This window comes from Mobula hypostoma, chromosome 18 (assembly GCF_963921235.1).
Source record: "Mobula hypostoma chromosome 18, sMobHyp1.1, whole genome shotgun sequence".
In the NCBI taxonomy this organism is placed as follows: domain Eukaryota; kingdom Metazoa; phylum Chordata; class Chondrichthyes; order Myliobatiformes; family Myliobatidae; genus Mobula; species Mobula hypostoma.
The window spans coordinates 8978263-8995803 of NC_086114.1; the positions used below are offsets into that span (position 1 = coordinate 8978263).

At 40.7% G+C, this 17541-nt stretch overlaps 1 protein-coding gene across 3 annotated transcripts in view; it reads left to right on the forward strand.

The window, feature by feature from the left end:
• The window catches only part of LOC134358317 (2-oxoglutarate dehydrogenase-like, mitochondrial), a 98547-nt gene that overhangs the window by 62423 nt on the left and 18583 nt on the right, over positions 1 to 17541 (forward strand). For all 3 annotated transcript variants that reach the window (XM_063070416.1, XM_063070418.1, XM_063070417.1), the window contains one exon: positions 8449 to 8627. In XM_063070416.1, the coding sequence (XP_062926486.1) occupies positions 8449 to 8627 (179 nt within the window). The remainder of the gene's footprint in view (positions 1 to 8448; positions 8628 to 17541) is intronic.

Here is a 17541-nt window from a genome sequence, read left to right on the forward strand (position 1 = left end):
TGATTAATAATTCCTCCACCTGTTATCCTGAAATGATATTCCTAGGCATGGGGTCATTTTCCACATGTCTGCTGAGGATATTCAGACCAACCATTTCATGTATTGCTTCTTTCACCATCACTACATTAGACTGCTCTCTGGCCTTTAGTCCAGGGTAAGGTACATTTCTCAAATTGGGGATAAATTCTGGAAAGAGGGAATGGAAACACAAATTGCAGATACTGGAAATCTTAAATAGAACTACAGAATACTTGGAACACCTTGCAAGTCACATTTCCTCCAGAATTCAATACCCCAATTCAAACCCCTTTCAAGACAAGTGCCTTATCAACAGAACAACTTCAAGCTAATTATGAGCTGAGCTTTCTACTCTGTTACAGATATTGCTACTTTTTAACTTGGTCTGCTTTTTTGCTTTGGTTCTGCTGATGACAGTTTTTTCAGTTTTTTCATTACTCTTCATATTCTAATATACTTTCATTGAAATCTCTCATCTTCTTTAACTTTTAACTTGTGCAAAAATCTGCCATCTGTACCCATTATGTTCCAGCAATCATCCTTGTCTTTGTACTTGTTTTCACTTCTCTGCAAGCTAATTTCAAATTCTCAGTCTTGTTAATCAAAAACATCTCTAAGTTCTGAGGTAGGATCTCAGACCCAGAACATTATCTGACTTTTTTTTGCCATAGATCCTTGTCTGACCTTAGTTTTCCAGCATTTTCTGTTTTCTTTCAATTTTGTTACCTTTGCTTTATCCTTTAATATCTGAAACATCTTTCAGATTTCCAACCATGTGTTTCCTCTGCGCCCGCATAACTGCATTTGACCTCACCAATGCTTTTTATTGTGAGTGGTTCTGGTCACCTGCTTACAGGAAATATACCTGTTGTGTATGTGGCTGATTTACACAGCAAAGCTATAAATAAAACGCTGGAGACAAGAGCTAAATCAACAGGTTCTTTACTAACTAAAACCGAACTGAACACACAACTATACAGATCCCTACGCCCCTAATAGCACATGCTCAATAAGATGTATTAGTACAACACAAAGTAGTCCTATATTATACAGTAGGTTATATGGTACAATATCAATAATGAGGGATTGAGACACAAAAGGTGAACAAACTTAAAGGTCGATGGGACTAGGCAGAATAACAGTTTAGCATGGCTGGAGGGATCTTCTGCAATGGTCTGGATCATCCAACTTTCTTCCAGGATCTTTGACCTCTGCCTTGTCCACTTTTGGGATTTATGATCTCACTTGTTTTGCTATCTGGCATTCAATCCCAGTGCTCAATACCCTTAAGGTAGCCAAATGTAGTTACATAGGCACAGTCATTCTCTTACAATATGCTATGCTGTGATAATCAATTACTCTGATCCAAACATTAACATGTCCTCAGTGTATCTCTGTTTCCATCCCTCACCCCATAATCTGCATTTCTTTCCACTATTAGTCTAGAAAGACACATTTGTTCTACCTAAAGTAATCTTCTTATAACATGCATACGTTTTCACTTGCCACCTCTTTTAATACCCATTCCAGGACCACCAGATTCAAAAACAGTTACTTTCCCCAAGAAGTAAAACTGATTAACACCTCCACCCACTAACTCACCCCTCCACAACCCCCACCACCACTACTTCATCATTTCCAGTCAGTCACCTTATATACAGACACTCTTGTGCCTAGTATCACTTTATGTATATACAATCAATCTATGTTAATAAGCTTTCTTGTGTATTTATATTGATTATGTTTTTTTTTATTATAGTGTTCTTTGTCTTAAATGTTTTTTTTGTGCTGCATTGAATCTGGAGTAACCATTATTTTGTTCTCTTTTGCACTTGTGTACTGGAAGTGACATTGAGCAATCTTGAAACTTTTTAAATAGGAAGATTACATCCTGACTTTCATTTTGATTCCATTCCAAATTCGTTCCTTGTTTTCACCTTGTGTTGAGACATTTTTGGCAATAAAACAGATGATGCTGGAAACACAGTATTTCAGATAGCTTCTGCAGAAAGAGAAACAAAGTTAATGTTTTAGGTCCCAGACCCTTTGTCAAAAGGCCAAGAGGTGTCATGGACTCAGTGAGCCAAATGACTTCCATCTATGCCATAAAGAATGAGTGCAAGCATATTTAATCGCAGTGCAGAAATAACACCATCAAATATTTTCCTTATTTTTCAGGACAAGGCTAGTAATTCTTGCTCACCAACTAAATGTCCTTAAGAAGAGAGTGGTGAGCTGCCACTTTGAACTGCTGACCTTCAGAACTATTCTGAGGTAATGCAGTGTATTTAGTGCCCAGAATGTGGTCTTCATTATGCTTTGTAACTTCAAAACATAAAACGAATGGAAAGAAAAACACAGAGCTGGGGATAATGTGTCCTTAGTTTGATTTTACTTCAAGTGAGGTGCGCACATATGATGTGGCATTCACATACTTTTACATATAACCTGTAATGAATTATGTAAACAACAAAGAATGCTTAATCAAACAATACATTTACAATATTACTCAAATATTAAGCGATCAACACTCCTCCCTGCTTAGGAATAAACTCCCACTCAATATAGAATGCATCTCAACTTAAAAAATACACACACAAAATAATATAACTACTGTATAAATATCCACAGCATATTAAATTTTATATTGTCCCATTCAGGCCTAAAAATTTAATCACTATGGAGAATTTCTTACTTTTGTGGGTAATGTCTTTCTTGCAGAGGTCACTCTGCTTGGCAGCTGAAATACGTGGCTCTGAAACAATGTCAGGTTCTGGGGCTTCCTCCGTGGTGATTGTAGAAGTTGACTCTGGGACTACAGGAAGTGGTTCTGACAGTACAGGAAAACCTTTTTTGGATGTGTTGGCATCCTGACAGTGTATGACAAGCTGCTGGATCAGCTGATCTATCTCAGGACACTAGACAAAGCTTTAAGCCAATACTTTCATTTTGAACACGGCTAGGTGACTGGTGTGTAACACCTCCAGCACTTCAGCTCCCAGCTTGGATGGTACAACAACTTTCCATCCCCACATAAGGCAACCTCCGTCAAGGGCAAATTTTTCCTGGCATTGGTAAAAGTGGGGGAACTGGGATTTCTACTACACGTTCCAGCCATTTTGGATGGCCTTGTAGACCTGAGACAGTGTGGGTATTTTCTAGTTTCCCTTTGGATCATCTCTGTTGTAATAGGAGTATCTATTTGCATTAAGGAGAATACGTACTACAAGAAGAGTTTCCTTTTTTCTAAACTTTTCAGGTATTTTCTTTTCCAAAGGTAAATGGGGCAATTAATCAGCATTTCCATGATTTGTTATCCTCTTGAATTCAATCTTGTAAATGTGTCCTCCAAGAAAGAGCCCATCTCTGAATTTGTACTACTGCTGTTAGTGGAACACCCTTCTGAGGACTGAAAATGGACACTAGTGGTTGATGATCAGTAACATGGGTAAACTCTCTCCCATATAAATACTGGTTTCAACAGATTCAATAGTTGCAGTTAATATCAGAAAAATGTATGCAATATACATCCTGGAATTCTTGTTCTACACAGACATCCATGAAAATAGAAGAGTGCCCTAAAGAATGAGTGACAATTAAAATGTTAGAACACCAAAGCCCCACTACTCCCTCCTTCCCACACACAAGTAGCAGCAAAGCAACGACCCTCCCTGCCTGCAGCCAGCATCTGCACCCTCCACCCACCAAGCCTCCAATTAAAAAGTACAGTACAACAAAAACTAATTATTCACCCGACAATTTGACATACCACAGGCTGGCTCTCTCTCCCTAATAAAGGGAAAAAGAGGTGTCCCCTTTCACAGTGAGAGGTGAGACATAACAAAACAACTTGCTGTTTTACAGTGTTAGAAGTGTCGTGCTGCTTTTTTCCCCAAGCTCTCCACCTGGAAAATTAGCAACCATCCCTCCCTCATCAACGAGAGAGAGAGAGAGTGCAATTTGCTGAGTACAGAGCCTCTGACAGCTGATCTGCTGGTCCTGACGTTCCATTTTTGTTTCACGATGCTTCAGTCGGTAGCATCGGCTTAGAAGCAGCCTGTCCACAGGGCCACCAAACCTCGAAATCCTGAAGGTTTGCTTGTCTTCTAGGCCGCATTCTTAGTTAAAGCATTTTCTGCTCCAAACCAGAGTAAAGGCCTCTCTGTCAATCTGTGTGTAATTTTTCACATAAGGGAACGTCTTGCAAAAGCTATGGTGTGTTCACTTCCATCACTCCAATCAACATGTGACATGACTGCACCTATACCATAAAGTGAGGTATCAGAGGCAAGCTTCATTGGACAATGTTGATCATAATGTGTGAGTACGGAGTCTAATGTCACCATTCCATTTGTCTTTTGGAAGGCCACTTCACGCTGCTTTGTCCATTGTCATTTCTTCTTGATCTCTAGTAATGAATTCAAGGGGTGGAGCACAATAACCAGGTTGGGCAGGAACCTGTTATAATAATTGACAAATCCTAAAAAGAACTAGCAATGTGACATGTCCTTTAGCCACAGGGCATTCACCACTGCTTGAATTTTCTCAGCACACTTGTGTGGTGCTTATGCATCAATGGTGTGACCACAGTAAGTGATGCTTGGTTTAAAGAATTCACACTTGTCGTGTCGTGCTTTTAAATCCATAATCTTCTAATCTTGTTAACACAGTCTTAAGATTTTGGAAAAGTTCCTCGTCATCCTTACAAGTAATGAATTATGTAAACAAAGAATGCATAATCAAAGAATATATGTAAAATATTATTGAAATAGTAAATATACAAGTCTTCTCTACATTGGTGGCCCCAGAAGAACATTTGGTTCTGCTTTGCAGAAGCACTTCAGTTAGCCCATTGGCATGACCACAAGCATCCCACTTTCACTCTGACCTATTTGTCTGTGGTCCCCTGCACTGTTCCAATGAGGTTCAACAGAATCTTAATGAACGACACCATCTTCTATCAGGGTATGTTGGAGCCTTCCGGACTTGATATCAGAACTGGCCAGTTCTTGCTTTAGGTTATCCAATAGTAATATTTACCCAGTTTTTCCAGTTTCCAATGTAACCATTACCTATTGGTACATATTTTGTCTCCTACCAGAACCAAAGCTGTCATTCGTCCTGTTTTCATTGAGACAGTCCAGAAATAACTATTGGCCCCAAAAGATTATTATTTTTGAAGAATTTTGGAGAGTTTATCACAATGAAAGACCAGTCATACTCATCCTTTCTGAAGGGAATTTAATTTGGTCTAGTTTTGATTTTTGGAAAACAAATCCACCCATGAGATTAAAAATTTTAATATGGATCACAATCTGTCAATTACCTGTACTTGCATCCAGATTTCTAAAAGGCAAATGCAAATCTGCCTTTTAACTCTAATTGTTTCATTACTCTTGGCTGCCATTACGCATATAATTTTTTTCTTGGATCAGGAGTCTTACAGCTCAAGCCTTTAGAAGCTTGAGATCCAGACTAATTGAAAGTATTGCAAACTTTGGTTACAGAGTCGTAGAGTCATAGAAAAGTACAGCACAGAAGCAGGCCCTTCATCTCATCTAGTCCATGCCAAACCATTTGAACTGCCTTTTTCCATTGACCTGCGCTGGGTCCATAGGCCTCCATATCCCTTCCACCCATGTACATATCCAAGCTTCTCTTAAACATTGAAATCGAGTTTGCATGCACCACTTGTGATGGCAGCTTGTTCCACATTCTCACGACTCTCTGAGTGAAGAAGTTTCCCCTCATGTTTATCTTAAACTTTTCACCTTTCACCCTTAACCCATGACCAGTTTTGCTAAGAGGTATACACTCTGTGGTCACTTCTTCAGGTAGAAGAGTGGAATCCAAGGTGGTCTACTGCTGCTGTAGCTCAACCACCGCAAGGTTTTGTGTGTGTGTGTGTGTGTATATGTATTCAAGTATGCTCTTCTGCACACCAACATTATAACACATGGTTATTTGAGTTGCTGTTGCCATCCTGTCAGCTTGAACCAGTTTAGCCATTCTCCTCTGATCTCTCTCATTAATAGTGTGTTTTCACCCATTGAACCTCCATTCACTGGATTTTGTTTTTTTGTTTCTCGCACCATTCTCTGTAAACTCTAAAGAATGTTGTATGTAAAAAATCAGAGGAGATCAGCAGTATCTCAGGTACTCACCACCCTTTCTGGCACCAACACTTATTCCACCATCAAAGTTACATAGACTTTGGCCTGAACAATAACTGAACCTCTTGACCATGTCTGCACACTTTTAGGCATTGAGTTGCTGCCACGTTTGGCTGATTAGATATTTGTATCGACAAGCAGGTGTACCTTAAAGTTACCACTGGCATTGTTTAAACTGCAGTGGAAATCGAAGGTGTTTTCCAAAAACAAACTTTTGTGAGGAGGAAGAAAAATTCCCTAGCCAGCACAAAAATGTTAATGGATAGCAGCCAAGTTTAATGTCATATCTCAGTGTGAGAATTTTATTAAAGTAATACAAGCATTACATTGAAAAGTACTGGGTCAGAACAGGATAATGGGATATGCTAAATTGAGATGTGAATATGATTTATTAAACTCCTGTTCGAGAAGGAAGAAAAAATTCAGCAGCTAAACCCCAGAGTTTAACTTTTATGATGGCAAATTTTTGGAAACAGTAATCCAGGACAAAACTAAATCACTTGATTGTGTGAATTAATTAATGGAATTTCAACTATCCTGAGTTTTTAAATTAGGAAGCAGCACTGATAGTGGTGGTAATACTGATTATAGTGTATGAGCACCCAACAGGTCCCAGGTGCCTCATAAAAGGTTTGTCAGCAAGTTTGAAGCCCGTGGAATAAAACGGGCAGTGGCACCATGGATAATATACTGGAAAGCATTTGTGGTAAATGATAATTGTTGAACTGGAGATCAGAGCTTGCCTCATTCCTGTATTGAGCTGGAATTAGATGTACATAAGACAATTTCAAATACTGAAGGTACTAAATTAAATACGAAGAAGTGGACATTAAGGGGATGTGTACTGGCTGAGGGAATGGTTGGATGAAATTTATCAAAGTGCAAAAGTGATAGGAAGATTGAAACTGATTAATTTTGTATGAATAGTATATTTCTCGAGTAGTTTCAATATAAGAGTGAGAGTGTGGAAATGCATTATTTTTTGTTGGCAGGCAGTTTCAGTGAATGCTTTAATAAGTCATTGGATCTTGAGCATCCATAAGCGGACCTTTGAACCTTCATAAGACAATGAACAATGCACCATTAGTATTGAAGGTTGGTGGCAGAACTTGAGGAAGGGAGTGGAGAGCTTGTTCAGCATGCAGGAAAGATTCCAAGAAACTTGTTACAGGAAGCTGGAAAAATACTTGGATTGTTCTCCACTACAGAAAGATTCAGAGAAGTATTAAAAATAATGAGGAATCTGGACGCAAAAGCAAACAAACTTAAAAGATTAGAAACCAAAGTGTCTAGATTTAAAGTGACTGTCAAAAGAGCCAAAGGTGACATGGAGCAAAATCTTTCCACACAATATCTAGGTAACAAAGGAAGATAGATTTTATCATGGTTTTCACAAGAAATTGGATCTGTACTTGAAGGAAGAAAATTTGCAGGATATGAGAAACGGGTACGGAAGTTAGACAAGATGCCTGAATGGTCTTCATTGCTGTACTCATTATATGTATCTGATTTTGTAGTTGCTTATTTTTTTAAATAAGCAGATTTTTAAAATTTATGTTTTTGAAAATTAAAACCATTGCACTCCATATGGTAAGATATTGTTGTAGGAAGAAAGATACTTGTAGAATCAGGAAATCTAACCATTGTTTGCACTTTTTGAAAAATGATTTAAAGATTTGCAATTATTTCAATTTTCAAGGGATTCCACTGTGGTTTAGTATTTGCAGTTGTGAAGCTGTGTTACCTCACAAATAAACATTTCTGGATGTTCTGATAATTGTTTCATGCCCAAGAATGAATGCTGCATATTTGTTTTGTTACTGTGCAGATACACTACAGAATAATCAGAATCAGGTTGAATATTACTAGCATCAATTATGAAATTTGTTTAGCAGCAGCAGTACAGCGCAATACAGAAAAACTGTAAGTTATAATAGCATACGGTATGTGCCCTCAGATTCAATAAAACAACCTTCGTTATCTTGATTTTTTTAAAATTAGTTTTTGGGATCAGTGTGTCACTAGCAGGACATCATTTATCATTTACCCTTAAATGCTCTTGAGGAAGTGATGATGAGCTGCTGCAGGTGATCTACTGAAGGCACTCCCACAGTGTGTTGGGTGTGGAGTTCAAGGATTTAGACCCAGCAACAAAAAAAAACTATTATAGGTAGTGATTTAAAACTCGTTATAACCTTTTAAAAGTCATAAATGTGTATTGTACTTGAATTGATTTGTACTTATTTTCTAAATCTAGGCTTTGAGCTTGGATTTGCAATGGCAAGTCCGAACGCTTTAGTCTGTTGGGAGGCTCAATTTGGTGATTTTAGCAACACTGCACAGTGCATTCTGGATCAGTTTGTGAGCTCAGGCCAAGCAAAATGGGTCAGAAATAATGGAATTGTGCTCCTACTACCCCACGGAATGGAGGGGATGGTAAGGATGATTTACATATACTAAATATCTGTATTAAAGAGTAAAGGTGGTAAAAGTGTCAACATTTATTAGTGGTTTTTATTGAAATCTGTCTTTGTGCTGGAGCATGGGGATTGAGCAGCTGCCAATGTCCCAACACTTAGCTGGAATTGACAGTTCTGCTTTCAATTCCAAGTTTTCACCTCTCAGAACTTGGATGAATTTTGGACATCTGCATTGATGTTGTTTAAGTTGGAAGTGCATATTAGTATTTGATATTTGGAACACTTTTAAAAATCCACACCTAATAAACTGCTGCCTGTCACAATATAAATAGCTAACCTTTAAAAATGTGCACTCTTTAAAAAATACGTATTCATATCAAAAAGTTTGTCACTACCCCTTAGATAATAGGCATGTAAATCTTAGCAGATCCTAAAAATACCTTATACTTATAACCATAAGACATAGGAGCATAATTAGGCCATTCAGGCCATCCAGTATGTTCTGCCATTCCAACATGCTGATTTATTATCCCTCTCAACCCCATTTCCTACCTTCTCATAACTTTTGACACCCTTACTAATCAAGACCCTATCAACCTCCACTTTAAATATACCCAATGATATGCCCTCCATGGCCATCTGTAGCAATGAATTCCACAGTTTCACCACTTCCTGGTTAAAGAAATTCCTCCTCAGGAATAACAGGATAGAAACTTGAGCCTGGTGGAGTGTTTTTTTTTAAATCATTTATATTCTACTGGTTGTTGTTTGACCACCAACATGAGCAAGTGTCTGAGAATGAGAACCCACAGAAATATGGCGTCTAAGTTACCTTGAACCTTGCTCCTTGGTCTTCATGAACAGCTTTTACAATGCCAACCATTGCAACCTCAGTAGCAACTGTAAGGACCAGGGCCCCACACAATCTTTGTTATATAAGTACATGGGCATTTTTATTTTATAATGTTCAATTCCTGAATTTTTTTCCATCTGAAATATGAAATCTTGTGGAAATATGTCTGTTACTGTTTGATTGCAGTAGTTTCAAAGCTATTTAAAAAATCTTGACTATCAATTTATTAATGAAGCCAAAGGAAAGCTAATTTGTATAATTGCAAGCGGGTTTGTGTAATTAGCTCTAATTTACATTGGTTGCTGAAATCTTTTTAATTAATATTGAAAGTACCATTAGCTTGACTGAAATTCTAACGATATAATCCTTCGTTTGATTAATCTAAAATGAGTACAGATTTAGGCAATACTGTTGCTCCCAACGTGGCCTTCTATACATTGGGGAGACCTGACGCAGACTGGGAGATCATTTCGCTGAACACCTATGCTCTGTCCACCAGAGAAAGCAGGATCTTCCAGTGGCCACACATTTTAATTCCGCGTCCCATTCCCATTCTGATATGTCTATCCACGGCCTCCTCTACTGTAAAGATGAAGCCACACTCGGGTTGGAGGAACAACACCTTATATTCCGTCTGGGTAGCCTCCAACCTGATACCATGAACATTGACTTCTCAAACTTCAGCTAATGCCCCAGCTCCCCCTCATACCCCATCCATTATTTATTTATATACACATACATTCTTTTTCTCTCTCTCCTTTTTTTCCTTCTGTCCCTCTCACTATACCCCTTGCCCATCCTCTGGGTTTCCCCCCCCCTCCCCCCTTTTCTTTCTCCCTGGGCCTCCTGTCCCATGAGCTCTCATATCCCTTTTGCCAATCAACTGTCCAGCTCTTGGCTCCATCCCTCCCCCTCCTGTCTTCTCCTATCATTTTGGATCTCCCCCTCCCCCTCCCACTTTCAAAGCCCTTACTAGCTCTTCCTTCAGTTAGTCCTGACGGAGGGTCTCGGCCCGAAACATCGACTGTACCTCTTCCTAAAGATGCTGCCTGGCCTGCTGCGTTCACCAGCAACTTTTTTGTGTGTTGCTTGAAATTCCAGCATCTGCAGATTTCCTTGTGTTTGCTGTTGAAAATTTCTGCTGATTTACATTAGGAAAGATAGTAATGTACACCAGCTAAAGACATTTGAATACTTTAAGATTTTCCAAAAACCTTGAACCACAAAAAGACCCTTTTCTCAAATTTTAATAACCATGAAAGTGTGTTCTTGGTTGTTGAAATTAATTTTGTAATATTTATGGATGTCATTTCAAACTTCTGAGTATGCTTCTTGCTGAGGAACCATAGTGACTTTTTTAAATGTTGTAGTAATGTACAGTGTGACTGCTGTTTGAATGTTTTTTTAAGGTGAGTGTATTTTTCCATCCTGCAAAATATTGTGCTACTTATATGGTCACTAGCAGGATCCCAAGAGCAGCTGTGAAAGAAACACATCAGTATGGAAACAATTTTAATGGAGTGGAAAGCTATTCATTGACACGAGATTCTACAGATGCTGGAAATCCAGAGCAACACAAAACAAAATACTGGAGTTCAGGCAGCGTTTATGGAAAGGAGTAAAGAGTCGATATTTCAGGCCAAGACCCTTCATCAACACTATTCTTTCTGTTTACCCTTCATCAGAATCTATTCCTTTCTATACATGCTGCTTGACCTGCTGAGTTCCTCCAGTATCTTGCATATGTTGTATTGTTCATTGTGTTTATTTCACAATTCAGCTTACCTGTTCTAGAATACAGAAATAGACCTTTTAAAGGTTAGCCTTTTCTTGAACTTATGAATTGAGCTATTTGTAATTCTTGTATCGGCAACTTCTCAGTTTCATTCCAAAGTGTTCCCTGAAGGGAGCTGGACCCGTGATAAGTGGTGGAAATGTGGAAAAAGAATAAAATTGCTTATTTTTCTGAAGTCAAAATCTGTCCCTGTTTAGAATCATGTTTATGAAATATTACTTAGAAGTTTGTTCTGGAATGTCAATAGATAGCTTAAATATTTTAGATGTTATATTGGAGCCTATCCTTCATCCCCATTGCTCACATTTTCTCAACTTCCTCAGCTTTGGCCCTTAAAATAAAGCTTGTATTATCCTGCTCAAAAACTCGCTCTCTTATCCCTTGTCCTTGTTTCCCATCCTTTTTGCCCTTTAAGTACAACTTTTCCTCTCATACCCTTAAGGTTTAGCACCAGAACACAAGGCAACACAACTGCTATGGTCTTAATTTGACAAATATAGTTTGAGTAAGTACAGCAATACCTTACCCATGTCCATTCAGTAATATCTAATAATGTGGTCATAAAAACAACGTCGGACTTTTCTGTACATCAGCTGCTATTGCTGACTATTGTTGTTTAACTCTGTCTTCGTGAATACCATCATCATCACACTTTAGCACGCTATTCACGGTTTTCTGTCATGCTCTTTGTGTCTTCTGCCACACTCTTCAGGGTCTTCTACCTTTGCATTTCCTCCGGGTGTGTTTTCATCAGCTGTGGTCAGGTTTGGTATGGCCAGCTAGTATTCCTCTCTTAGGTTCTCTGTAATTATATGGTTACCGGACACACTTGATCCCCTACTCTGTCTGTGGGAGCAACAAGAGGGTGAGCTATATGCTTTAACCTGAGTCTAGTGTTTCCACTGGCTGCCTTGCCGAGTTTGCACACAGAAACGCGTATCATTGGTTAAGAGTACCATCTGTGGTCCTATCTTCCTGGGGGTAAACCCTGGCCTTTACGACAGCACCCTCACCATGACTTGGTCGCCGTGCTGTGGATGGACTATCTCCTTTCCCTCTGGCTCTCTCTGATTAACAATGCGCTGCTGTTGTTTTGCTCTGTCCTTCAACACTTTAAGTTGGTTACAAACGTCTTTCACATACTGTGCCATTCTGCCCCTGTAAGCCGTGGGCTCACAGCAACCCGTAATTACCCCATAAGGGAGTTGCATTGCTCACCCCATCAATAATTTGTAGTGGCTGAAACCCAATGTGCAGTTTGGTGTTGTTCGTAATCTCATCAGGACTCCTGGTAATATACCAACCTATGTCTTTCCTGTCTCAGCTGTAGTTTTACCTAAGGTATTCTTGATCGTTCGGTTGATCCTTTCTACCATTCCTGAACTTGAGGGTGGTAGAGTACTTGGAACTGTTGTCGAATCCCAAACAATCAGTGCATTTCCTTCATTACTTCCCCTGTGAAATGTGCTCCCTGATCCGAGTCCACCTGAACTGCGGTTCCCCACCTTGGGAGGAATTCCTAAAAGAGAATCTGTTCAGCGGTGCTGGCAGTGCAGTCCCTTGTTGGGAAAGCCTCTACCCACCCGGTGAAGTGATCCATAATTACTTGACAGTAGCATTCCCCCCCCTCCTGCTTTTGGGTAGGGGCCCTGTGAAGTTCATTTGTATATTTTCCCAGGGTCCCCTTGGCTGTGGTTGATCCGCCATCTGTAGATTTCTGCCCTTACCAGTGTTATGCTGGGATCAAATGATACAACGGCGGCAGAATTTCTCAACATCCCTACCATCCTGGCCACCACCAGTCCTGCTGGAGGGCTATGAATATGTTCTGCCTCCCCTGATGTATCACCCCATGATATTATATCAGCACTATCTGCCAAATACATGGTGGTGCCACCAGTCCTTCCTCCCCATGTGTCCAGCTCCCATCTGGTCCCTCCTTCCTTTGCCATTTCTCCTTCTCTTCTGCCTCCACCTCTTCATATAATTTTACTAAGCTGGCTTGTGTTGTTTCTTCCTGCACACTTGCAATTTCAGTTGTCTCCTGTTCCTCTGCTGCCTTATCGGCAGTAATGCCTGCTCTCGAAGGTACTGGAAAAGCTTTTATGTTCCAGAGACATGCCATTCAGGATTGTTGCAGGGCCCGCCACTATGGAATGCAAACTCGGTATGATCTTAAGGGCGATATGGCCTATTGTTAATGGATATGATCCACAGGGCTTCTCTAGTAGCCATATAGCTGAGTTAGTAGTTGCCGCAGTCTCTGAGTATCCCCAGGTGTTTTAGTTCCTTCACTTTACTCTGAACAGCGCCAGTGCGTCAGTTTTTATAGGGTACTGTTTATGGAGTTAATTCAGACCCTCCTCTATTTTAACTGGGTTTATCTTTACTCCACCACAATCTTGCTTGCGTCTAGGCTACACTGCTTGGAACAGCTAGCTTCAGTCTCTAACGAACGGGGTAGCTGCGACAGTGCTAGCCAGGTTGTGTATTCTACTGTTTATTCATGTCCTCTGCCTTTGACTTCTCCATATTATTTCTCCCTTTCTTGAATCAAGAACAACCCCTGCTTCCCTTAGGATGTCTATTCCAAGGATGGTGCCCTCATTATTTGGACAGACCCAGAAATACACTGGAAGCTGCACTCCCACGATTTTGAGTATTTGTGACTCGCTTCTTTCTGCCTTCACTGTTTTCCCTCCTACACCCCGAATATAAATAGCCTGTCCGGTTGTTGACAGCGGTAGATCTGTTATCAATACCAATGCCCCTGTGTCCACTAATATATTGCATAGCCGCCCCCCCTACCAATGCTGCTGTGTACATCTGCCGGTCACCAGCGCTGGCAGTGGGGGCCGCCGCCACATGCTTTTCTGACCTAGCAGCCATCTTTACTAGCTCTGTGATTTGATCGGCAGCCAGATTGGCCAGACTGGGCATCCATGGGGGTGAGAGATTGTGTCTGCTGTGACTTTCACCTGTTTTTCTTGCCTTTTTTTGGGACACTGCCCCCAACCATGTCCCTATAGACCGCACCTGTAGCATATCCACTTCTTTACCCTCCCGCGTCTATTCCGGCAATTCCTTGCTTCGTGCCCTGGCTGCTGGCAAGCAAAACAAACTGTATGGGACATCACAGCAGTTACATCCACTATCACCACTTCACAATTTCTCTTGCGCTTTCTCCGGTCTATCTCACTGGCCCATGAAACTATCACAGAGTAGGTCGACCCCATCGTTATGCCTAAACCTAAAACTTCCTGGTGAGCTGAGCTTAGGCCTTCCTTCATCATTTTCAAGGTCGTCCCTCCCTGGATTATCCAACCTGGAATACTCCTTATACACTCGATATTTACGTTCTGCATAATCCGTGGCTGTCTCATCAGCTCTGCTGTAATCGCTCCTCGGTTATTCTTGCCTGCCCTCAGTCGCTGCCTCATTTCCCCTTTTAAAAGAAGTGATATCTTTCTTCATTGCTGGCGCTCCCAGTAGTTGCCCATGTACCATCCCGAACCACCTGGCCCATACTGTCCCACATGTTCCTTGGGCGCTTCACTTTTACCAACACGTGTATATCTTTGGGGTGCATCTGGTGAATTTCAACCATTTCCTCAAGCTTATGCCAGAATTCCAAATTCCCACATGCGACTTTAAGAGAGGGCAACTCAGACAAAATGCTCTGTTTCTCCCCGGGGGTGAAGGGCTTACGAATGGTCGTAATCAAGGTCAAGGGCAGCCTTGGATCAACAGGGTTCTCGTCCTGACGTTGCTTGATCTCAATAGGTGCCATCCCGACAGACATATCTGGGTAAAACCTCTCCCTAAAATATCTTCACACTAATTACCACACTATGCAAAATATAAAAGACGGGTACCAGTTAAACAGCACATACTTAAAACTGGAGTATGTACTCCTCAATCTGCCACTTTTGAGCATCTGAACTCGTGACGCCTGCTGTATTCCTTTGCATCACACTTGCAAAACCTGTACACTAAAATGCAGCTCCCCGAACGAGTATAGACGCCCTCACTGTGGCGTCTTGAACCGTCGTAACCATCCTTCGCAACTGGTGGCTCCGTCTCACCAAGTTTCCTCACTTACATAAACGCACATGCACGCGCACACTCTACGTTTATATCTACCAGTTTAGCTCTCTGCGCCCGTGATACCTCGTGTTCCCGTGTACCACTGACCCGAACAGATCCAAGTGTGAGTGCTAATTTTTAAAAAATACTCACCCACTTAGACTGTTAAGAACGCTGGCCACACGATGGGTCACGAAGGCATCCCACTCCTGACATCAAATGTGGTTGCGTGAATGAAATAGAAAGAATTACTGGTAGATACAAAGCAGCTTTATTCGACAAAACAAGACACTGCAGGCATCATATGGAGACGCTTTCAGTGGAAAGGTCTGCTGGCCCAATGTGGGGCTCAGTACTTATTTGCTAAACACAAAGGACAATTCCATATTTACAAAGTGTAGACAGTGCTTTCTTTTGAAACTACATACAAACTTCACACCTTCTGATTCGGATCTCTCCCACAGATGCCAGCAGCGTCTGGACTGGGATCCACAGCTTTTAGGAATGTATTATGTATTAGGTACAGAGGAGATGTCAGGGGTAAGTTTTTTATGCAGAGAATGGAAGTGTGTGGAATGGGCTGCTGGCGGCGGCGGTGGAGGCGGAAATGATAGGGTCTTTTAAGAGACTGCTGGATTGATAAATTGAGCTTAGAAAAATAGAAGGCTATGGGTAAGCCTAGGTAGTTCTAAGATAAGGACATATTCAGCACAGCTTTGTGGGCCGAAGGGCCTGTATTGTGCTGTAGGTTTTCTGTGTTTCTATGTATTGTCCCAAGCTGAATCCACAATACATTATCAAGGAACAGAAGACTGGTAGCCAAAGCCATTTGCTAAATGTAAATGACCTAAACCCAAAAATCACTCTGGGGTGCATTTTGAACCTTGTGGCATCCCGAACAGCTTCTCATCAAGTCATCAATCTTTTTTTTATTCCAGGCCACCGCATATAGCTCTGGGTGACACTCTTCTCTTGCCTGTACCCAGGTGACCTTCATGCAGATTTTCTAACATTCTGGTGTGCAATTTAGAGGAAACCGCAACACAAGATCCACACATCAAGCGTTCTTTGACATATTGACAGTTGGTCTTGTCTCACTGAGAACTCTGAAAACATAGGGTTACCATGAGTTGGCCACCCTTCCATGGTGATTTCATAGACCTTTGACAATGTCAGGTCATTCATTGTTTCCCTTTGTATTTCTGATGCGGTGTGTAACACTTCTGCTGCTCACAGTATTGAGACTTCCTTCTTCTGTTGCAAGTAGTGGAAGATGTGACAAGCCATCAGCTTTGCTATGTTTTATGGTACCATTGAACTCTATGTCATAAGAGTAGGCTGCTAGGAATAGTGCCCAACGTTGTAACTGGGTAGCAGTCATCACTGGAATACCTTTCCTGTTGTGTTTGGTCTCCATATGTCACATTTACTTTCAGTTTGTCTTTGGGAGACATTTTTTCACCTTTAACATCACTGACATCTTCCCTAATGGTATCTTAGAAAACAGTCTGTTGTAGTCAGCCTCTGGAATTATGGACAAAGCTAACCCTGTATCCAGCTCATTTTCAGTTTTACTCTGGACACCTCTGTAGTGACCCAGATAATTTTGTGATCAGCTCCAGTTATGCTATGCAGTTGTAGGCATGACAGTTCACCTTTGTCAGACACTGTTGCCTGATTCTGTTTTATATTTGGTAACTTTATGCATTTGCTTGGTTTTGTGTTTTGAGACTTTTCACTTTGTTGTATTTTTTTGTTTGCCTTGCACGTTCTCTCTATGTGTCTGTGACACTTTCTGCAGACTTTTTCTTTGAACCAACAGTCATTTGCACCATGGTAAAAGATTTGCCACATCGGTAACATTTTTGGCTTTTTGCACCATTCAGAGACATTTTGTGCATTTCACATTCTAACCTCCTTTTCTGTAGTTCTGCTGCATCCTTTGCTGCAGTCTCTAATGATATTGCAATGGTCAATGCCCTTTCTAAGGTTAGGTCTCTTTCAGACAGTAGCCTCTTTTGTGTGCTTTAACTATGTAAGCCTCATCACATACAAACCTGTCTCTTAATGCATCAGAATGTCTGTATCTAAAGTCACGGTACTTGGATGTTTGCACAGTTCTGCAATGCATTCTGAAATGCTTTCATCTTTTGACTGGTTCCTTTTTTAAAATCCAAATCTCTCAGCTATTACCAG